Below are 23605 nucleotides of genomic sequence, written 5' to 3'. Positions count from 1 at the left end.
CTGTATTTAGAATTGGAAGAAAAACCATTTTTAAAAGGGTCTTTTCAGAATGGCATTTGTGTAAAAATTGTCTATGCACCAGAGTCCCTAAGAGACACGTGGGAAGATGACATTGTACATCACAGGATAGCAGGATTATGGATGATGGTGAATGTCTGTTTTTATAAAGTTTTTTTGTGCAGTGAATCACAACCTGAATTTTAAAATGGAATATTGGCATACCTCTTGCAGAAGCTACTTGATAGATTTGATTATGATGATGAGCCAGAAGCTGTGGAAGAATCCAAGAAAGAAGATGCTGTTGCCACCTCGGCCACCACAACACCTGCTCCTGCCGCTGTCGTGCCCACTACGCCTGCCGCCGCCGCCGCACCTCCTGTGGCTGCGCCCACTGCCTCCCCTCCACAGGCACCCTTGTACGTCTCTTTCTTTTGATTCCTCGGAACTTTGATAGTCATTACAAGGCATAATGCAAGTAACACTTAATAACAGTCATTTTTCATATAGCATCTTCTAAAATTCTTTTTTAAATTGTGGTATTTGGGGATTTCTTCTGAATGGGGGGGGGGATCCTGTCAGATTTACAATAAAAAAATGACTTTAATTTTGGGAATAATGCTGAGTTTTTAAGTTAATATAGGCAAATAAATAAATGATTCAGTAAAATGTTGATTGTTAACAACTCCTGAACAGCATTCTGTAAGTTTCTGTAGCGTAAATGTGGCCAAGAATGATGTGTTTTTGAATGGGTAAAAAGAAGACTGCTTATCTCTTTTAGCGGGTTTCCTGGCGACGGCATGCCACAACCAACATATGCCCAACATCAGACCATGGACCAGTTTCCGCCTCGAATGATGGCAGTGCCGCAGGATCCAGTGCACCATCAGGTGGAGGCATTTCTGATTACTAAAGATGTGTTCATTAGCACATCTGGGCTGCACTTGCCAGAGTAGTAGTATTTACCTGTGTGGGTGGCTTAATAGTCCTTAAGCTGTACTAAAGGCTGTCAAGCACATAACTGGTTTGAGTTGCTTTTTTGCTTTAATTAAAACAAGGATGCTAAATATTCATGCCAATAATTTAATAAGTATTTTTATTTAAATAGTTGAGAGAGAGATTGTTGGTTCTATTTTAAGGAACGGACCTATTTAGTTATACAGCATTTCCCCTTCTGAGAAGCCTCCCCCCGCTCCCCTTTTCCCTTTTATTTGTTAATTTTTGCGGTATACTGTGTTATGCAGGATCTTAGTTCCCCAGCCATGGGTTGAACCTGTGCTGCCTGCATTGGGAGCAGAGTCTTAACCACTGGACTGCCAGGGAAATCTCCATTTTTTCTTTATTAATGTTGTGTGACTTGTTGCTTTAGAGGGCTTTCAGCTCTTCAGCATTCAGGAATATAGTTTGAAATCTGCAGTATAAGATGAGGACATCATACTGGAGAATTTCAGGAAGTTAGACTAAATTTGTTCATTGAATTTATTTTAATAAATCCTCTAATTCAGAGTTTTCTAAACTTGTCTGTACATCTCAATTGGAGAAACATACTACAAAATACATATCCTAGACTTCTGGTGCTATAATCAATCTTAGAGGATCTTTATTTATTTTAATTATGTGACGATTCTGTTGTACAGCCAACCTTTGAGAAATGCTCCTTTTAGACTTAATTTAGAAAGTGTTCTAAGAAACCTTTTAAAATATATTCATTTTCTTATCTGTATCATGTTCAATCCATTATATATAAAGGCATACCATGTTTTTTTCATTTCTCACAGATCCTACACTTTTTTTTTTAACAAATTGAAGGTTTATGGCAACCATGGGTTCTCAAATGATTATTGGCTTTTTTTTTTTAGCAAGATAGTACTTTTTAGTTAAAGCATGTACATTGTTTTATTTGGATATATTGCACACTTACTGAACTGCAGTAAGTATGAGCATAAGTTTTAAATGCTGTGAAAACCAAAATATTTATGTGACTCACTTTATTACAGTGGTCTGGAATTGAATCCATCATATTTTGAGATATTCTTTTATTTGGTCATATGAAACTGACATTGTGATTCAGTGACTTGTTGATCAGTTCAGTTCAGTCGCTCAGTCGTGTCTGACTCTCTGTCACCCCATGGACTGCAGCACACCAGGCCTCCCTGTCTATCAGCAACTCCCAGAGTTTACCCAGACTCATGTCTGTAGAGCTGGTGATGCCATCCAACCATCTCATCCTCTGTCATCTCTTCCTCCTGCCTTCAATCTTTCCCAGCATCAGGGTCTTTTCAAATGAGTCAGTTCTTTGCATCATGTGGCCAAAGTATTGGAGTTTCAGCTTCAGCATCATTCCTTCCAATGACCCAGGACTGATCTCCTTTAGGATGGACTGGTTGGATCTCCTTGCAGTTCAAGGGACTCTCAAGAGTCTTCTCCAACACCACAGTTAAAAAGCATCAGTTCTTTGACACTAAGCTTTCTTTATAGTCCAACTCTCACATCCATACGTGACTGCTGGAAAAACCATAGCCTTGACTAGATGGACCTTTGTTGGCAAAGTAATGTCTCTGCTTTTTAATATGCTGTCTAGTTTGGTCATAACTTTCCTTCCAAGGAGTAAGCGTCTTTTAATTTCATGGCTGCCGTCACCATCTGCAGTGATTCTGGGGCCCCAAAAAATAAAGTCAGCCACTGTTTCCCCATCTATTTGCTGTGAAGTGATGGGACCAGATGCCATGATCTTAGTTTTCTGAATCTTGAACTTTAAGCCAACTTTTTCACTCTCCTCTTCACTTTCTGCCATAAGGGTGGTGTCATCTGCATATCTGAGGTTGTTGAGATTTCTCCCAGCAATCTTGATTCCAGCTTGTGGTTCCTCCAGCCCAGCATTTCTCATGATGTACTCTGCATATAAGTTAAATAAGCAGGGTGACACTATACAGCCTTGACGTACTCCTTTTCCTATTTAGAACCAGTTTTGTTGTTCCATGTCCAGTTCTAACTGGTGCTTCCTGACCTGCATACAGATTTCTCAAGAGGCAGGTCAGGTGGTCTGGTATTCCCATCTCTTTCAGAATTTTCCACAGTTTATTGTGATCCACACAGTCAAAGGCTTTGGCATAGTCAATAAAGCAGAAATAGATGTTTTTCTGGAACTCTCTTGCTTTTTTGATGATCCAGTGGATGTTAGCAGTTTGGTCTCTGGTTCCTCTTCGTTTTCTAAATTCAGCTTGAACATATGGAAGTTCACGGTTCATGTATTGTTTTAGCTTAGCTTGGAGAATTTTGAGCATTACTAGCGTGTGAGATGAGTGCAATTGTGCGGTAGTTTGAGCATTCTTTGGCATTGCCTTTCTTTGGGATTGGAATGAAAACTGATCTTTTCCAGTCCTGTGGCCACTGCTGAGTTTTCCAAATTTGCTGGCATATTGAGCACTTTAACAGCATCATCTTTTAGGATGTGAAATGGCTCAACTGGAATTCCATCACATCCACTAGTTTTGTTCATAGTGATGCTTCCTAAGGCCCACTTGACTTCATATTCCAGGATGTCTGGCTCTAGGTGAGTGATCACACTATCGTGATTATCTGGGTCATGAAGATATTTTTTGTACAGTTCTTCTGTGTATTCTTGCCACCTCTTCTTAATATTTTCTGCTTCTGTTAGGTCCATACCATTTCTGTCCCTTATTGAGCCCATCTTTGCATGAAATATTCCCTTGGTACCTCTTAATTTTCTTGAAGAGATCTCTGTTCTTTCCCATTCTGTTCTTTTCCTCTATTTCTTTGCACTGATCACTGAGGAACGCTTTCTTATCTCTTCTTGCTATTCTTTGGAACTCTGCATTCAGATGCTTATATCTTTCCTTTTCTCCTTTGCTTTTTGCTTCTCTTCTTTTCACAGCTATTTGTAAGGCCTCCCCAGACAGCCATTTTGCTTTTTTGCATTTCTTTTTCTTGGGGATGGTCTTGCTCCTTGTCTCCTGTACAATGTTAAGAACCTCCATCCATAGTTCATCAGGGACTCTATCAGATCTAGTCCTTTAAATCTATTTCTCAGTCCCACTGTATAATCGTTAGGGATTGATTTAGGTCATACTGAATGGTCTAGTGGTTTTCCCTTCTTTATTCAATTTAAGTCTGAATTTGATAATAGAGGAATTCATGATCTGAGCTACAGTCAGCTCCTGGTCTTGTTTTTACTGACTGTATAGAGCTTCTCCATCTTTGGCTACAAAGAATATAATCAGTCTGATTTCGGTGTTGACCATCTGGTGATGTCCATGTAGAGTCTTCTCTTGTTTTGTTGGAAGAGGGTGTTTGCTATGACCAATGTGTTCTCTTGAGAAAACTGTCTGACTTCTTGATAGGTGAAATTTAAAAAATATTTTATCATCCTGTTTAAAATACAGATGAAACCTATGAACTTAATTCCAAATGTTTAACAATTATTGATAGTTTATTAATAATTTAGAAAGACTTTTTTATATTATAGTGATATTACAATTATACTTTCTATTGTATTGGCATTAGAATGTTACATGTATAAAATTGTTAGATTGTGACATAATACTCTCATTATTATGATATTTCAAACCCTAAATAAATTTCAGCCATAGGCATGTTGGCTGAAACTCCCCTTGGAGTAAAACTTTTAAAACAAACTTAGAAGTCAGTGCTTCTAAATACTTTTCCTCCCCTAAAGCTTAATTGCCTTTAAAGTTGAAGAGAGAAAATTTGCAGTAGAGTACCTCTGAGTTTTAAGTTTAGTCTGTCACATTGCTTCCTCATATAAATGAAGGTATGTTTTTAAATTATAAAACCTGACATGTGTGTTAATTTTAAAATGAGTTGTAGGATTTTTAAGCTCTGTTCTTGGATATAAGCAGTTTTTTTTTGGATAAAAATTGTATATGTAGAAATTGTCGGTCATGGTTGAATGTCATAGTTTTTCCTTGATCAAAATTTATTGAAGATGTTTTAGTTTTATATAAAGTTAACTAAAATTTAAAAAAAATTATTTTTGGTAGCAGTTACTTAAAATCTACTCATACAGTTTTTTTTGTTTTAAACAAACAAGGTTCCACTTCCTCCTAATGGACAGATGCCAGGCTTTGGCCTTCTTCCTACACCTCCGTTTCCTCCCATGGCTCAGCCCGTGATTCCTCCAACTCCACCTGTGCAGCAGCCCTTCCAAACTTCCTTTCAGGCACAAAATGAGCCACTTACCCAGAAGGCACATCAGGTAAAGCTTCACTCTCTGGTTGCTGATTATTTTTTGGTTCCCTTGATTTACAAGCAGATTCCTGCCTGTTTGTTGGCTTTCTATCTTCAGTTTTGAATATGAAGAAAAACTGTTAACTGTGGGCACATATTCACCTTCTCTGTGACCTAACTTATTCTTTTGGGAAGCGGACATAATAATACTATAAATTTTCATAGGGTTCATGAGGATTGAGATAGAGTATGGAATGCTTAAACAGTGCCTAATTCACTTGCTTTAGGTGATGGTTTGTTAACACAGTATGTTAACCTTCACAAAATAATTTCCAGAAGTAGATAAGTATTTCTTCTAAGTTTGTGAGCCATATGAAAAAACTTTTTCCACTCATGCCCAGTCATCGTTAAGCTAGTAATTAGGTCTCAATCAAAAGAGAACTTTCCGGGTAAGAGATTTGTAGTTTAGCATTTTGTAAGTTTTTGGCCTCTTTTTCTGTTTATAATTTCCATTTTCTCCTTTAATGATGGGTTTTATATTTTGTTTTTCTTTTTAAAGGAAATGGAAGTAGAACAACCTTGTGTTCAAGAGGCTAAGCGGCACATATCTGATCACAGAAAGTCAAGATCTAGATCAGCATCCAGGTAGCTTATAGAAAATGTTAATCCAGATGTTCATGTTTTGAGAGACTTAGTATTTAAATTAAGTTGGATTGTTTTCAGATGTATGGGACTAATAAAATAACACTTGGTATGTTTGTATGTATGAGTGGAATGGGGGTAGGAGACTTATTAATTTTTATAAACTAAATCATCTTAACCAGTATTTTTTCCCTCTGAGTTTCTCTAATGCCTGTTTACAGATATGCATGGAATTGTAAGATTTATGTATTCAAAGTTCCTTTACCAATTTACCAAGCCAAAAAAAAAAGTGGAAAGAAATTAAGGAATACTATAATCAGATCACATATTTTTAATTGCTACAGAAAAAAAGACTTTTCTGAGAAGATAGAGAATAGCAATCACAGTATATCTTTGTGATGACATTAGCTTTTTAATTACAAAGATGTCATTTAAAATAGTACTAGAGGTATCGAAGATGAGAGATACTTTTTTATAAGTTAGCAAACTTATCTCGTTTATATTATATATGTGCTTTCTAACTTGCAGCATATTAAAAATCCTTAAAATGAATTCCCTACTGTCAAATTCTTACACATCTTACAAATTCTTGCATATCTTACATTAAATTACCTAGTTGTATTTTTTCCTCTTCCAGTTAACACATGCTGAAGTTTTCTTTATTTGCGTATATTAATCCATTCTCCCTTGTCCTGAAAATATTAGGTCACCGAAAAGGAGACGATCTAGATCTGGTTCTAGATCTCGAAGGTCTCGGCATCGACGTTCTCGATCTCGGTCCAGAGATAGACGCCGACATTCTCCTCGGTCTCGATCCCAAGAAAGACGAGATCGAGAGAAGGAAAGAGAGCGCCGACAAAAAGGCCTTCCTCAGATCAAAGCAGAAACCGCGAGTGGTACGTGAACATTTATATTCACATTTCCTGCATTTTTTTTTCAATGTCATGAGTTTTAAATGCTTTGTAACCAGTTAGCAAAATACTGCTTTATTGGGTCTTGTCTGTTTGTGCTCTGGCGTATACCTTTAGATTTGCTTTTGTACCTATAGCTGACTGTGAAGCAGCAATGAGAAGTGAGCCAAACTAACAGTGATGAGTAATAGTGTGTCTTGAGTCAAGTGTATGAAATATAGTTGTTAACTAGTTCTACACACTGAGGAAAGGTGGGGGGGGCCCTCCAGAAGACTAATACCCTCTTACTTTATAAAGATACACAATTTATAGGATGTGTTAGCTTGCATTATCTCCTGAATTTCATGATGTATTTAGAATATATTTAATAATCTATAGTAGATATTCTTGATATAACTCCATAGCTGTTAATGAAATTTTAATTGATAATATGATTTGGGCATATATAAAACTTCTGACTCTGCAGGGCTTCTTATCTAGGACACAGCATGAAACAAAAATCATTACCCTCGAGAGTTTAAAAGGGACAGCTACTCTGACTCTTTACATAGATGAAATCTTCAGATGTGTCTTCAAAAGATGAGTTTTTTCTCACCTCATCCGTTTACTTTTCACTATCCTGGTTCCATTTCTGGAAGTACTACTGTAATTTTTAAAACTTATATGGGGTTTTGGGCTTTCCAGGTGGCTCAGTGGTAAAGAATCTGCCCGTAGTTTCAGGAGACACAAGAGACCTGGGTCACGAAGATCCCCTGGAGGAGGAAATGGCAACCCACTCCAGTATTCTTGCCTGGGAAATTCCATAGACAGAGGCTCCTGGCAGGCTACAGTCCATGGAATCAGAAAGAGTTGTATGGGAGTGAGCAATTGAGCCATAGCACATATGGTGCTTTCTACTTGTGGATATCATAATGTAACTCATGCATGTTTTCTGTAATGATTTTTTTCATGTGAAGTACAGAGCTGCTCAGTATGGAATGTGTATATTTTTATGATTATAATTTTATTTTAAGTTTGTAGTACTACACTCTGGGTGGGACAGCTGGACAAAAGGACTACTCAGCAGGATGTTGCCAGCCTTTTAGAAGAGTTTGGTCCAATTGAATCAATTAATGTGAGTATTTATTAAATTTCTTAATGACGGTAGATAGAAGTAGTTAATGTTATTTTGCGAAATTAAGGGCTTGAGACCTAAGTTAAAATTGGTCTAGGTTTGTAGGAGATGTGGCTGGAGTTGAGGTGTTCTCTAAGTTTTTGTTTAGCATTTAACTACATTTTTTTGATAACCAAATTTAATCTAAAATCTTTTTCTACAAATGACTTTTATATAACAAAGCTTGGGGCTGTAGATTGTTGATGATTGGCAGTTGAGGCTAAACTGGAACCACCAATTTTCAAATTTTTTTAAACTCCAATTATGGAACACAGGCTCTGGAGGGTGCAGGGAGTTGGAGGTGGGGTGGGTGGAACTGACCGCTTCATATTATGTCTTGTTACTTTTTGGTTTTTTTGTCATGTTTTATAATATTAAAATGTTTTGGAGCAGATGATTCCTCCCAGAGGTTGTGCCTATATTGTTATGGTTCATAGGCAAGATGCTTATCGTGCCCTGCAAAAACTGAGCCGAGGGAACTACAAAGTGAACCAGAAATCCATAAAGGTACTGTTTTATCATTGATGGTTCATTTTTTTTTTAATGTAACATATCTTATGAGACTTTTAAAAACTGTAGTTTTGGACACTGGGGTATTATTACATGTGCATCTTTTTTTAAAGAGGTTATCTCCTAAGAGTTAACATAAAATTTTAAACGCTAGGTATGTGGTAGAATTTTGTCTTTTTTTTTTTTTTTTAAGTTTGCCATCTCAGAACTATGAAAAATAATCACTGAAGATAGAGGGAAAGATATAGGTGCATGGGTGTTCTTCCTCTGAGGGGCCAGAGTCAGTGTTTCCTTAAAGTCCCAATACCCTGTTCTACCCTTGGATTTCACTGCAAAAGGATTTTGTCTAATGTTGAGTAATTCTGATGTACCCAAGACTTTTAAAAGTGTTCCCTACTTTCTTATGCCCAGTCAGCCAGTCCGTGATAAATTTTTCCCTTTTCTTTTAGTTTTATGCTGTCTGGGTAGGGGTGATTGGAAGAGTGAGAAAGAAGATCATTGACAGTCAGATTTCCTTCTAGGACAAACAAGATGGGATGAAAGGGTAACCAGATTTCCTAGCACCAAAGATACTTTGAGTGAGCCCCACGGGTAGCCAGGCCAGATTGTTCTCTTGCTGACCAAGTCTGAGTGATTGGAATCATGAGAAACAGTTATCTCTCAGTTTATGACTTTCTTCTCCCTTCCGTTTTATATTTTAACAAATGTACTAGATTGCCTGGGCCCTAAACAAAGGAATAAAGGCAGATTATAAGCAGTATTGGGATGTAGAACTTGGTGTTACTTATATTCCATGGGACAAAGTCAAGCCTGAAGAATTGGAGAGTTTCTGTGAAGGAGGAATGTTGGACAGTGATACACTTAATCCAGGTAAAGTAGTATTTAGTTTTTTTAATTTATTTATTTCCTTGGTAGTACTATGACAAATGTTTATTCTTTGCCTTAGGAACTGTTTTTTGAGATTTTTCAAATACCCACTAGGTGGGTGCTAGTCTCTCCATTATAAACTAAGGGAGCAATGGTGAATAAGACAAATGTGGCGTTTGCCCTTATGCAACTTATATTTAGTGAGAGAGATGCAGACTCTGATTACTGATTGATTGTGGGGTTCATTATTCATTATAATATTAAGTGGCTCTTAAGTAGACTTTTTCAGTGTAAAAAACTTAACAGATCAGATGAATCTTAAACTGAACATTGTTAGTAAGATCCACTGCCTCATAATAATTTCTTTGAAAATGTTTAAATGTCCAGAGAAGCCATCAAAAGTAAACATGTAAGATGAGGAGATGCAGTTATTTGAAGCCTGGATATTAAAAATGCCAGGCTGATAGTGGAATTTTCATTGGGGACAATGCCAGCCTGTGGGGACATGACCAGAATGATAGATAGCAGGACAAAGAGGAGCACAGGATAGCATGGCAAAATAGAGTAAATATTTCAGACATTACAGAGCTTCAGTCAGGAGTGCGGGGCTGGACTTGCCCCACACACCACCTCCCTGCGCGTGCACAGCGCCTTCACCTACGGATAGAGCTAGGCGTTTCTGTTCAGGCAGGCTGGTATTGAAGGCCAGTGCTCCAGGTGTTCTGGGCATCTCTGGTCCAGGATAAAAAGAACTCTGCTCCTCCCTCCCAGGGTCTTTGATCCAAAGACCTCCTCCTCCACCATTGTGGTTAAGAACAGAGACTTAAGAGCCAAATGTATCTGGGTTGAATCCCATCTCTGCCTCTGCCAAGTGTGTGTGACTTTGTTTTCCTCTCTCATAAAATGGGAATAATAAAAAATAGAACTATTACATCTGTGTATATATGTATGCATGTATGTAACAAAGGCTTACATTTTCAGTTTATAATTTTAAACCCAGAAATGATTTTTTTTAATGTCGATGATATTAAAATCAGAGAGCTTTCTGATTATATTTCTTTAACTATTCATAGATTGGAAGGGAATTCCCAAGAAGCATGAAAACGAAGTTGCTCAAAATGGAGGAGCTGAAACCTCACACACAGAACCAGTGTCTCCCCTACCTAAGCCTCTGCCTGTGCCTGTGCCTCCTATTCCTGTTCCCGCACCGATAACAGTACCGCCTCCACAGGTAAGAGTACTGGGGGCATTGTTGAAGCTTTCAAGTGTCTAAAAGATACCTTTCTAAATCTTACTGTTGATGTGTGTCTAGATTCATACTCAAAGATGTGAGTACATAGATGTGCATATTAATTTCTTATATATTGGTATGTCAGACCTAATATTTATAAATGCTTTCAAAAACCAGAATAAATTTCATTTTGCCTTACATCTGCCCAAATTTTCAATATCTTATTACCTCATAAACTTTTTGACTTGAAATGTGATTTTCCTGCTACATGTTAAGAGCTAAGTAACTAATGTGTTGGTAAGAATTAGAAGTACTTGATCCATGCTTTCATGTGTGATTCACTAGATTTTTCTTTTCTTTCAGTACCTTCTTTCCTCAGTTTCTCACATTAAAACTGAATAAGATAAATCTAAGCTATCTCAGGGCGGTTGCCTAGCTTCTTGATTTTTCTCAATGTTAGGAGAAAAGTACTTGCTTTGGTACATTCTTAGCTGTGATATTTTATAAATGGATTCCCCAAATTGGCACTCTTTACGCGACCTTCTGGATATGACCTTCCAGTGCAGGTTTCAGTGTATGTCAACACTCTCTTAAAGAAACTTGACTAATCTGTTAAGGTTGATACTTTTTTTTTTTTAAGCAATAACTAAAGTGTTTGGTAGGTATTACATGTCAGGCATTAGCAATCAACATTTATTTATTCTCTAATCTCCATAATTATGTGAGGTTGGCACTTTTTCATCTTATAGATGAGTAAACTGAGGTCTGTGGAGTGTAATGTAAGTCGCTTTCTCAGGGTCACAAAATGACTTAAAAGGGGGAGCAGGCAGTTTGACCCCAGGAACTGTGATCTTAATCACAGTTAAAGTGCAAATTACCTGGTAGCTTTTCTTAGAGTTGTATTCCTCAAACTTAATGGACCTGACTGTGAGACGTTTTTTAACATTAATATTCTGGAGAACACCAATATAGGTGATGGTGAATCACAGTGTGGTATTTGCTTTGATAAGTAGAGGGCAGACTGTGAATCCTGGAAATTCCTTGGTAGCTCAATGGTTAGAACTCCATGCTCCCACTGCAAAGTTGCAGCTTCAATCCCTGGTGGGGGAACTAAGATCCTGCAAGCCACATGGAGCAAGCAGCCCAGAATTTTTAGAAAGGGGGAAAAGTATGTAGTTTCCATTGTTTTGAAGTGGGTACAGATTACCACTGTTATCTAATAAGTGTATTCACATAATAAGCACAATTTAGAGATACTGGGTTTTTTAGCAAGGTATTTTCTTTGTCTCTACGCACTATATGAGTGAGAGGGTGGCTAGATACATGGCTTCATTTCCCTTTCTTTCTTTCTAGGTCCCACCGCATCAGCCAGGACCTCCTGTAGTTGGTGCTCTCCAGCCACCTGCTTTCACGCCTCCTTTGGGAATTCCACCTCCAGGCTTTGGGCCTGGTGTTCCTCCTCCTCCACCTCCGCCACCGTTTTTGCGCCCAGGATTCAACCCAATGCATTTGCCACCAGGTACACTAAGTTATTTGAGAAGATACTCTGTTTTAAGAGCCTGAAATAAAGTGACACAACTTAAGTTGGCGTTGTTTTTCTTCTTCTAGGTTTTCTTCCTCCTGGACCCCCACCTCCTATAACTCCACCAGTATCCATTCCTCCTCCTCACACTCCACCAATAAGCATCCCAAACTGTAAGCATGTTTTTTCTTTGTGTTCACTTGTCCTCTTGGAGTTGGGAGTAGGAGGGAGAATGGACCAGTAATAGGTTCTGTAGTATGGCAAAAGAATGTTAACCGGGGTGATAATTAATTATTCAGCTTCACATGTTGATGTAATTATATTCCTTAGCTACTATCGCTGGTATAAATGAAGACACTACAAAAGACTTATCTATTGGAAATCCCATTCCAACAGTGGTGTCTGGGGCTAGAGGAAACGCCGAGTCTGGTGACAGTGTGAAAATGTATGGCTCTGCTGTGCCACCTGCTGCACCCACGAATCTGCCTACCCCTCCTGTAACCCAGCCTGTTTCACTTCTTGGTAAGTTCATTTTTTTTATCATTAGTTTTCTTTCCCCTGCCCAAGTTAGTCTTTTTAGAAACAGTGTTCATTTTGGTAAATTATTCTCTGAGGCTGTTTTCCTTGGAGGAAGATCTTTCTTTTAAATATGTGTACATGGTCTTCACCAAGCCTACCCTTAAGAGACAGCCTCAAAAATGAAATCATGTTTGTTTCTCTGTCTTGAATAAAAGTTTGGATTTGCACATCTTAATTTGGTATAGAAAAGTGATCAGACGAATCTCTATGAACGGGAATTGGTACATAGTCCATTATTAACAAAACCCCAGGCATCCTGGCATAATAAGTAAGATACAGACTTTTCTTTAAAGCAACATAGTTTTTTTTTCTGTCTGGATTAATTTTTTTATATTTAAAATTCCTGGACTTTGATAGCATTCTCTGTAGGCTGGCAAAGAGACTATCTTTGATACATTGCAATAAAATGGCTTTGTTACCTAAGTGACAGTTGCACAGCCTGAGGCAATGCTTTTCCACTGACCCCTCAGTTTCTCTGATAAGACTTAACCTGCTGTATTCTTTACCCACAACTCAACTTCAGAGATACAAGGAAGTGTGGTTTAGATTGTTCACATCTTTAAGAGGCCTTACCCTTGCTTGCTTGAATTTAAATGAATATGCCATATACTTGTTACAGTGATCATCCTATAAGAAATTATTATATTTGAAGTGGTATTGCTAACTATAATTAACACTTGATTCTGATAATGGGTAGTTAATTTATCCTTACTATTGTAATGTTTCAATCCTGTGAACCCATTGTATTTTTTAAAGGTGTGTGTTTGTGCACAAATGTTTGTTTTCCTAATCTTAGATTTTTTTAAGGAAAGAGCCCTATACTCCTGGGATATAGGGCTGTGGGACGTTGGTTTGTGATGTAGGACTTTTACTTTTCACCTGCAGTTTTCAGGACTGTTGGAAATTTTACTTTGTTGCGTGTACTACATTTATAATAAAAATTAATTTGTTTTTAAATGGCATGCTGTCTTCTGCCCTCTCCAAGACTGAGGTTAGGCTAACAATAAACTTGATTTTTATTTCTTTTAGTACACCGAATGGGTAATAGTAAAAGAGGATTTATGGTTAAAATTTGTCACAAGTAGTGTCCAGTGGTCATCATATAACGCACAATGATTTGTTTGATGGGGAAGTTGCTTAAGAGGTCTGTGCCCCGATGGAAGTCGTAGTAGAAGGAACAGTAGTAGACTGGGGGCCAGGAAACCTCTGTATCTTTGGATCTCAGTTTTGTTACAACCCCCCCCCCCCGCCAATATTTGTAATAAGACGATTATATAAGAATCACAGTGAATCTAAGTTGGGTAGAATTTTCTGATCACCCTCTTTCCTTCACCCCACACCCATGCCCCTGATTACAAATTCTCATTGAAATGAAATTTCCTACTCTGGTGTCCATAGGTATTAGGTCGCCTGAGACTGTTTGCTTGCATTTGTGCTTTTTTTCTGGGTTTAGTAAATTCACTAAATCAGTGAAAAGATTTCATCATCTCTAAGACTTTGATAACCACTAGTTTTGAACAGCCTTCAAGAATAAATAACCCAGGGAGTTCCCCTGCTGGCTTAATGGTTAGGATTCCAGGCTTTCACTGCCGTGGCTTAGGTTCAGTCCCTGGGCTGGGAACCAAGATCCCACAAGCCACATGGCACAGCCAAAAACAAACAAGAATAAACATCCTGCCTTTTATTTAACATTTAGCCTTTGGAAACTCTGCCCTTAATTTCTTATCACTACTGAAATGTGTGATTTAAACTCATGTGAAACAAAACAAATCAAAGTTAGTCAGTGCTAGAAAAATAATCAAATTTCTTAGCATTTTTTGTTATGCAACATACCTGCTTAGATGCCCATCTCCTCCCACCCACCAGACTGGAAGCTCCATGAGAGAGGAACATTTATTAAGTGGATGGATGGATGCTTTTCAGTGTAGCGCTGTTTATACTTCACCTCTGACGATGATCTTTGTCCTTAACTTTTAAAACAAAAAATTTAGGAAATAAAGGTTGTTCCAGATCTGGAAAGGTTAAAATAACTGATACAGCATAAAAATAAGAACAGTTTTGTTTCAAATAAGCACTTTTAAGTAAAATGCAGTAGCTTTATTTGAATCATGAAAAAAATATACTTCTGTTTCCCTTCAATTAAAAATCTTGAAAAGAGTATCCCATGAATTTTGACCTTTTATAGAAATGAGACTTTTTAATGTATATGCAAATAAAGGAGGATTTATCCAAAAGACTGATCACAATTCCATCATTTTGATAAAGGAATATAGTAATCACATACAGTATTGTAGTACTGAAGGATCAGTAAGTAGGTTGGATATTGTTGATGTCAGCCACGAAACAGAAGACTAGAACTATGATGCTTTCATGTTTTCTCTTGGTGCTCTAATGTTTTCTCTTACGATAATAGAAAGCAACATTACACTATACAGAAAAGTTTAAGCCTAGGAGGTGAGACTAAACTTTAGCTTCTTCATCTGTGAGAAAAGAAATAAAAATGTTAAACCAGGGTGTTGGGATGATTTAGTTGGACTAACAAACATATATAAACACCTGACATGGGGCCTGTCGCAGAGTAGGCACTCAGTGAATGGTGGGTGCTTATTACAGGTAAGAAATATCATAGACAATATTTAGAATAAAGAAGAGTATTTATACTTGGAAATTCTAAAATTATATTACTGTAGCTATAATTTATTTTAAATTGTTCTAATTGTCAGCAGTAAAAGTAGCTTTTTTAGGAAAGTATGTATCTTGGCATGGTTGCCTCAGATATTTTTACAGTATATTAAACCAGGTGGTAAGTTCACATATATAGAAGTTCCATCATGGCTTAGTAATAAAATGTGTTTTGGTTATATAGTAGTGGCATTTCATTTAAAAGGCATGATATGGTATCTGTATTTATCCTATTCATGATACTCAAATTGTTTTCTTACAATGAAAGGTAAATATGTCCTTGAGAGTTAACTGAGTTCTTGGATCTTAATTTCTGAAAGGTGGCAATGGTATTTTTTAAACTAGAGGGGCCAGTAAAATGTTCAACAAACAGATCTTCCAAAATTCTGTTGTGGCCCTTGGTTATGCAGGAGGCAGTGGGGTGCTTTAAGGATGGTTTGGTTTAGAGTTTTCTGAATGATCAGACTTAAGTGTAGGTGTTAGTTTAGAAGTGATGACTCTGTTTCTGGAATTGGGCTGAGGTAGCCCACACCACCAGATTTGTAGAGAACCACCTCCATCTTCTAGAGATTTTTTATTGTTTTAGTAACCGATAATCTGAAAACATAAAAACTATTTGATGCACAATAATAACTTATTACTTGATTTTAAAGGAATCTGTGCTTAATACCTCACACTCCCAAATAGCTTGCTAGAGCAGTGGTCATTTCATTAAAGTTAATAGTTTACAGTTGTTGACCATTTAGAAGAGAAGGAATATTAAAGATAATAGCAATTCAGTACATTCTCTTTACTGTATAAGTGTATGTATTTATTACTTTTCCAAACTTATGTATAACATGTATCTCTAATACAATGTACAACATATTCTTATTTAAAATTTCATTGTAATGTGAAATTTGGGTTACTTTCGTGTTCCAAACAATAAAAAAAATACACAAAAAAATGTTTGTTTGTGTTACATATCTATTGTGTTACCAGCATATCCAAAATATCTTTTCAAGGAAGAAATTAAGCTGAGTCAGACTCATTCCTATTGTGCAAAATTAAAGTCTTTTCTCTTGTCAGGTACATACATTCATTAATTATTATTATACAGAGATTCTCCCCAGTTTTGTCACAGTGCTATATAAACTGATGGTAAACTTTATAAGTAAGAATTGGGTATGTGTAAGATTCCATCTTATTGATAATATTTGTTACCAAAGATTTAAAGCACAAGTCACAGATCAGTGGCCTACAAGCTGAATTGCTGGATAGTAGTATGATGTATTTCGTGCTTGATTTTTCACACTTCCTTGCCTGGCATTTGATTTTCCAAAATTTGAACACATCAAGAATTATGTAGACCAAATTGGTTTGTAAATTAATCAGGTATATTTGCTTTTATGCCATAGCTGTGACCTTAATACTGTCTTGAAGATGAACAATTTTATTGTCAACTTCTGTAATTCCACTTGATTCTTGAACAGTGCTGGGATTAGGGGCTTCAACTCCTGTGCAGTTGAAAATCCACTTTTAATTTTATAGTTGGCCCTCAGTAACCGAGGTCCCACATCTGTGGATTCAACCAACCACATACCCTGTAGTACGTATTTACTGGGAAAGCAGTCTGTGTAAGTGGGTCCGTACAGTTCAAATCTGTGTTTTTCAAGGGTCAACTGTACTTTAAAATTAATATTTTGAGTTGTGATTTCACTTAGCTTTAGAGTTTTCTCCCCAGAATTTTGATATTTTTTGTAATTTTTAATATTTTAAATTAGAACATTAGAGCACCAATCTACTAGTGTGAATAACATTTAAAGGAATCCTGAAGAAAATTCTCAATATTTTTTTTAATGGTAATGTCTAATTTTTAAAACACTTTTTGCATTTTAATTTTTTTCTTATTGTAGACTTGGTTATGATGTTGGTTATATTAAATTATAACCTAGAGGGGGGTCTACCAAATGTTCCTTTGTCCTATAAAAGTGTTCTTTGAAAGCTTTAAAATATTTGAATTGGTACTCTAAATATTGTATTTTATTATTCCACTAGTGTTTTATACTTAAGAAATGCTTCCAAAATACTCATCACAGTGCTGCTTTCAACTTTGTATAAAAACATTGTTCATTGAATGATTAATAGTGATCAATCCACAACAAATACTTTGGGTACGAATTTATACATGAATATACTATATTTTCTCAGAAGGTGAAGCACGTGAAACAAAAGCTTGGGAAAGTCTTGCACAAAAATGTGAAAGGTGCTTATCACATTGTCTCCATCTGTCTGCACCTTCTAGGCTGCAGAACTCCAGCCTAAAGAGTCTCTCTTTAATTTAAACCTGACAGCTTTTGCTGCATAAGGTAGGTAGGAGGGACAGAAACTCTGGGCTCTAGATTGATTTTTGATAGACAAGGATAATGCTGTGAAGAATTGCAGGTAAGATTTTTTCCAGATAACACTGAAAATTACGGATGATCCCATTCAGTGATGGATTACCAGTATATCCCAGACTTCTTGAGTCCAGTAGTACAACTCTTAACTCTTAAGTCACACCTGTTATACTTTTGTATACAAACTGAAATTCTAAAAAAAAACCTATAAAAGATCTATAGGAAAATTGATCAAACCTTATTGTAGATTGTTTTGCAAAAAAAAACACCAAGAAGTCATTTTTAAGAGATAATGGTTTCTGTTTTTTTTCATTTAAAATTAGGGTTTTCATGTCCTATGCCATGCTAAAAATAGATATACATCTTAGTGTACTTACACTATATATTATTGAAACTTAAATTTCTTTTAAGTCTTTGCTACCATTCCTTTTGGGGGGGGGGTGTAGTAATGTATAATGTAATCTAACATGTGCTTTCTCTCTCATTCTTTGAAAACTAGCTCATTTTTTTCATTCTCCCCAGCTCCCAACACAGTACCTGCTAGAAGAATCACCTGGGGGGTCTCTTCAGAATAATTATGCCCTAATTATTATTAATTGGTGAATCTAGGCAAAGGTACAACATGTTTGGGTTGTACTATTATTTCAATTTCCTGAAGGTCTGTAGTTTAAAAGAAAAAAGACAGCTTTCAGTGGTTCAACAAACATATCTGTATGCCTAGAGGCTCTCAGAGTGTTGATGGGAGAGGTGAGAGTGGCTGGTATATCTTTTTCCTTGTGTGAACAGATTTCGAATTAGGTTCATGTACAGTGCCGCAGTGGCATTCTTTTGGAATCAAAAAAGGTGAAACTGCGACTGGGAGCGGAAAAAGAGGTTGTGAAAGAACATTGCAGCTTTCCTCAAAAAAAATCTCAGGTCTTCATAGGTAAGGAAAGAGACCACCCTGGGGAGAGACTGTTTTTGCCCCCCGAGAGGTTATCTTGTCAGTTTATGCCACCACCATACATTCATATGTTCAACATGTTTACTCCCAATACCTACTGAGGACCAGGCACCGTTCTGGGTACTAGAGATACCTGAATGACAAGAGAAGGCCTATCTTCCTGGAGCTTACATTCTAGCAGGGACTTAGATAATAAGTAAACTAATAATTTCACATGAAGATATTCTTGTGAAGAGAGTAAAGAGAACGGGATTGGAGGAATGTTGTGTACAGTGTACTGTTCTGAATAAAATGGCTGGAGAAGGCTTCTGAGGAGGTAATATAGCGAGAAATAATAAGAGGAAAGAGCCAGGTAGATGCAGAGGAAGAGCATCTCATTTAGAGAAGACAGGGGAGCTTGGACTGGGAACAAACTGCAGAGGGCTGTAGGGCTGGAGCAAGGTGAACATAAGAGCAGCCATGAGGAGTTCAGAGGCAGTTATCAAGCGTCAGTCGAGAGTGCAACAGCAAGTGTGGGTTTGAACACTGTTGTGAACTGGTTTTCATTTTTCAAAGGATTGTATATGGCCATTCTGGAGAAAGCAAACTGCAAGAGTTGATAAGAGTGGAATGAGGGGACTATTTTGGATGAAGATAGAGCCTTCAAAGTGACTCTCTTACATACGTGAGAGAAGAACTAAGAATGACTACGTTTTGTTGTTTGTTTGTTTTAACCTGAGCATTTGGTAGTGTAATTGCCATTCCTGAAATGGGAAAATCTCAGAGGAGTGGGTTTAGGGTGAGGATGTCAAGTTAAATATGTTGGATGTTTTGACATTTAGGTGCAGATGTCAGCTAAACAACTGGTAAAGATAAGTTCTGGCGTCAGCAAATATAAATGACATTTACAGCCACCAGTCGTGAAATTACCTAGGGAGGGGATATAGTGCGAGGATGAGCCCAGGAATACTGCAGCACTTAGCAGTTGAAAATACGGTACAGAGAACTAAGAGTTTGTATATATCAACCACTTAAGCCTTACAATCCTTTGAAGTCAACACAGTTATCCCCATTTCGTAGATAGGGCATAAGAGGCATAAAGAGATGAAGTAACTTGCCCAAGGTCACAGCTCCATGTGGCAGTGCCTAGAATTCAAGATACCCTTGTTCCAACACCCGTGTTTTTAGCCACTGTCCTGTACTGTTCCATCCAGCAAAGGCACAGCCAGGGAGCTAGGAAACAGTAGAGGGAGGTACTCTGGAAGCTGAGTAAAGAAAGTTCCTACGGAGGAGGGGAGACAGCAACCATCAGAGGCCATTGTTGGGTCAAAGAGGAGCGCCGAGACTTGCCAACTGGTTTTAGCAAAATGAAAACTTCTGGGTGACTTTGGAAAATGCGGTTTTATTGGAGTGATGGGTTCAAAAGCCTGTATAAGGATATGTAGAGGAGAGAATGAGAGATGAGGCAATGGTACAGTGATTCTGGACATTTTACTCTGAGGAGATGTGCCATATGGGGGAACGTTAAAATGGTGGTGAGAGCTGAAGGGAGATCCACAGTGAGGGAGGGTTTGTTTTTTTTTTTTAATTTCTAAAAGATGGGCAAAACTCCAGCATGAAAACCCAGGAGAGGGGAAATTTTTGATGCAACAAAGAAGAGAGATTTCCTAGGTTGATATTCTTATATAGATGAGAGGGGGGCCTAGATTTGGGGTTTGAGTGTGGGGCTTCATTTAGCCTTTGGAACACATGTTCCAAACATGTTCACAGACTGAAGGAGCAATACGGATACAGGTGCAGGTAAAGGGTAGGTTTGGTGGTAGGTGGGTGGATGAAAAAGTCTTTCTAAATGCCTTTTTTTTAATGCTATTCCAACTAGGATAAATAAAACATATTTCCATTTAACATTACTTGGTAATGAAATGAAGTACTTATACATGCTATAACATGGATGGGCCTTGAAAAGATAACGCTAAGTGAAAGAATCCAGTCACAAAGGGTCACGTATTCTATGATTCCACTTAAATGAAATGTCCAGAATAGCCAAGTCCATAGAGACAGGAGATGGAATGTTGGTTGCCTGGAGGTTGGGGAAAATGGGGAATGGTAGTTAATGAATACAGGGTTTGTTTTTGAGCTGATAAAAATTGTTCTAAAATTTATTTTGATGGTTGCCCAACTCTGAATATATTTTAAAAAACATTGAACTACACCCTTTACATAGGTGAATTGTAGGCTATATGAATTTTACCTCCCAGAAGCTATATAAAACCAACCAGGCAAGAGCAGACAATTAAGGAAAAACAGGAACATTTGAAACATACCTAGAAGCATAAGAATGTGAATTGACTCCGGAAATTAGAATTGCTGGCCAGGATTAAGGGAGCATTTGTGGTTGTAGTTACAAATAAAATGAGGCCAGTCAGCATGTTGGGGGTGGTGCCCAGCCATATTCAGGGGCAGATTAGGTAAAAGAGTTCCATTTAAAACCAATTTCCAAGCAGCGTGGTGAGGGAGAACCATGGACTCCCAAGACAGGTAAGGAGGAAAGGAAAGCCGTGAGGGGCATGGGGAATATGATCCTAGTGGGATTGACGGTTGTTTGGGGTACTTGAAAACGAGAAGTCAGAAGTAATGAAGTTGCTTCTGATGAAAAGTCCAGGACTTCCCAGAGGCGTTGGCTGTGGTAGAATGAAAGACAAGATGATTGGTGGAGAAGAGGCAGAAGAACCATCCTTTCTGCTGATTGGCCTTTTCAGATGTTCCCTCTGCCCTTCCTCCCCTTGCTCTCCCCCATTTCCTTCTTCACATAGCAAATCCTTGCTTTTTTAAAAAAGAAAAACTCCAACTTAAATTTACGTCATGTGAAAGGATACAAGTAACACATTTAGCTGGTCTCTGCCACAGTAAATAAGTCAAGCCTTATTCTTATGAGATTTCAAGGTCCACACTGGTCTCCAACCATATCAACCTTCCCCTCCCACACCACCCCTTTAGCCTTTTAACATACTTGTTTCTTATTTCCCATGATTACCAACATCTTTGCTATAGAAAGCAGTGGCATCTCTCTAATCTTGATATTTGTTTTTTAGTTGTGGAACAGTTGAGGACTTTTTGACTCATAGGAAATAGCCTTGGCTATTTAAACTCCAATGAGTTTCTTCCCTAGTAGCTTGGACGGTAAAGAATCCACCTGCAATGCAGAGACCCGAGTTCGATCTCTGGGTCAGGAGGACCCCCTGGAGGAGGGTATGGCAACCCACTCCAGTATTATTGGCTGGAGAATTCCATGGACAGGGGAGCCTGGCGGGCTACAATTCATGGGGTCGCAAAGAGTCCGACATGACTGAAGTGGCTTAGCACAACACGCACGGAGTTTCTTCTACTCCTTGAATTTAAATAATTTGTCTGCCTTAAAATCTTGCTGTATTAGAAAATTTGGAGTTTCCTATGTACTGTGCTGTTTCCCCAGGTCCGAATTCCTCCCTTTTTTGTTTCCCTCATATTCTGGATAAGTTAACACCCTGACTGCTAATCTTCTGAGCTCTATACATTTAATCAATCTCTTGAGCACATTTCCATCAGGTGTAGCCCAGGCCTCTCCAACCCTCAGTGTTACCATGTGAAGTTTGTCATCTGTCTCCAAAAATTGCTTCTGTTATTAAATTTCTGCATTGCACAGATGCCTCCATCCTCTCGTTCAAAGCAGAGAGCTGTTTTCCCCCAGCTCTTCGATTCTGCCCGTGCTGCTGTTGAAAAACTTAAGTGTTCCTCCTTCTCTAGCACCTTTTTCAGTCGTCTCTCACCTCTGTCTCCTGGATCCTTGAAATAAGAGCCTCACTACTCTCTAGTATCCTCCCTCCTCCCCCTTCTTGCTTTCCTGAAAGATGGATCTTTCAAAAATGAACATAGGACCATCCCTGCTAAAAATCCCTGTGTGGTTTTCCCACCATTCTAGATCAGTCCAAGTTCCTTATTACACATCGAAGACCTGGATTGCCCCGGCCTACCTTGTTCGGCCTCACACATCTCATCTTTTTTTCTTTCTCTAATTTTTAATTGATAGCAATTTATATTTGTACAGATTCTAGCTGCTTCAATAATAAACCTCACCTTCTCTCCTCGATTTTCATTCAGAAGACATTCTGCTCCAGTAAAGCACACTTTACTGCTGCAGCTTGCTAATAGGCCTTTTCAGAAGCGCCATCCTCTTGATCGTAATATCCTTCCTTCCTAATGTTGGCCTGAATATTCTTCCCTTCTGTTGACACCTAATTCAGACATCTCATGGGACTTCTGCTCATTTTCACACACACTGACTTTTATCAGTTTTACTCTTGTCACCATACTAGTGTGTGCCATCTCCTGTAGCAATTAACATTTGTTTCTACTAGGCTATATTCTGTTTGAAGGAAAAGATTATTATTTTTAGTCCTTATATCCCCAGCACATGCTTCCCTGGTGGCCAAGTGGTAAAGAATCCACCTGCCAATGCGGGTTTGATCCCTGGGTCGGGAAGTTCCCCTGGAGAACGAAATGGCACCCCACTCCAGTTTTCTTGCCTGAGAAATCCCATGGACAGAGGTGCCTGGCAGGCAACAGTCCACAGGGTCGACACAGGTTGGGACACAACTTAGCGACTAAAGAACAACATCCCCAGCACAGTAAATGTGTTAACAATGTAAAAAAAACTTCGATGTTCAACATACGTACGGGTGAAATTTTTTTTTTTTTTTGAAGTTTGTAACTCTGGAAAACTTGTCCGTGATATATTGCACATCAGACTTTGAAATAAAATGAATAATTGCTTTGAATGTCCTTTAGACCTGGGTAACTCACTGCATATTCCACTGGTATGTGTATAACATCAGCTTTCTTAATAAAAATGAAATTCAGCTGTTATCCCTACCAGGGGCTTATACTACCTGATATGTTTTTTTAATCAAATGTAACTTTAATTAAAAGCAGTACTTTTTTGTTCACTGCAAACAACAGATGAGCAA

The 23605-nt window shown here is 37.9% G+C and overlaps 1 protein-coding gene across 2 annotated transcripts in view; it reads left to right on the top strand.

Moving 5' to 3' along the window:
* SCAF4 (SR-related CTD associated factor 4) overlaps window positions 1-23605 on the top strand; it is a 60818-nt gene that overhangs the window by 30892 nt on the left and 6321 nt on the right. The window contains exons 8-19 of one of the 2 annotated variants that reach the window (XM_040227943.1): window positions 232-416; window positions 779-887; window positions 5069-5233; window positions 5765-5850; window positions 6553-6743; window positions 7772-7872; window positions 8305-8418; window positions 9135-9291; window positions 10362-10519; window positions 11873-12038; window positions 12128-12214; window positions 12372-12563. In XM_040227943.1, coding sequence (XP_040083877.1) covers window positions 232-416; window positions 779-887; window positions 5069-5233; window positions 5765-5850; window positions 6553-6743; window positions 7772-7872; window positions 8305-8418; window positions 9135-9291; window positions 10362-10519; window positions 11873-12038; window positions 12128-12214; window positions 12372-12563 — 1711 coding nt within the window. The remainder of the gene's footprint in view (window positions 1-231; window positions 417-778; window positions 888-5068; window positions 5234-5764; window positions 5851-6552; window positions 6744-7771; window positions 7873-8304; window positions 8419-9134; window positions 9292-10361; window positions 10520-11872; window positions 12039-12127; window positions 12215-12371; window positions 12564-23605) is intronic. The other variant, XM_040227949.1, reaches the window with a different exon arrangement.

The sequence above is a fragment of the Oryx dammah genome, unplaced genomic scaffold (genome assembly GCF_014754425.2).
Source record: "Oryx dammah isolate SB20612 unplaced genomic scaffold, SCBI_Odam_1.1 HiC_scaffold_2, whole genome shotgun sequence".
Lineage (NCBI taxonomy): Eukaryota > Metazoa > Chordata > Mammalia > Artiodactyla > Bovidae > Oryx > Oryx dammah.
Note: the sequence above shows the minus strand (reverse complement) of the source record. Positions and strands in the feature narration are given on the sequence as shown.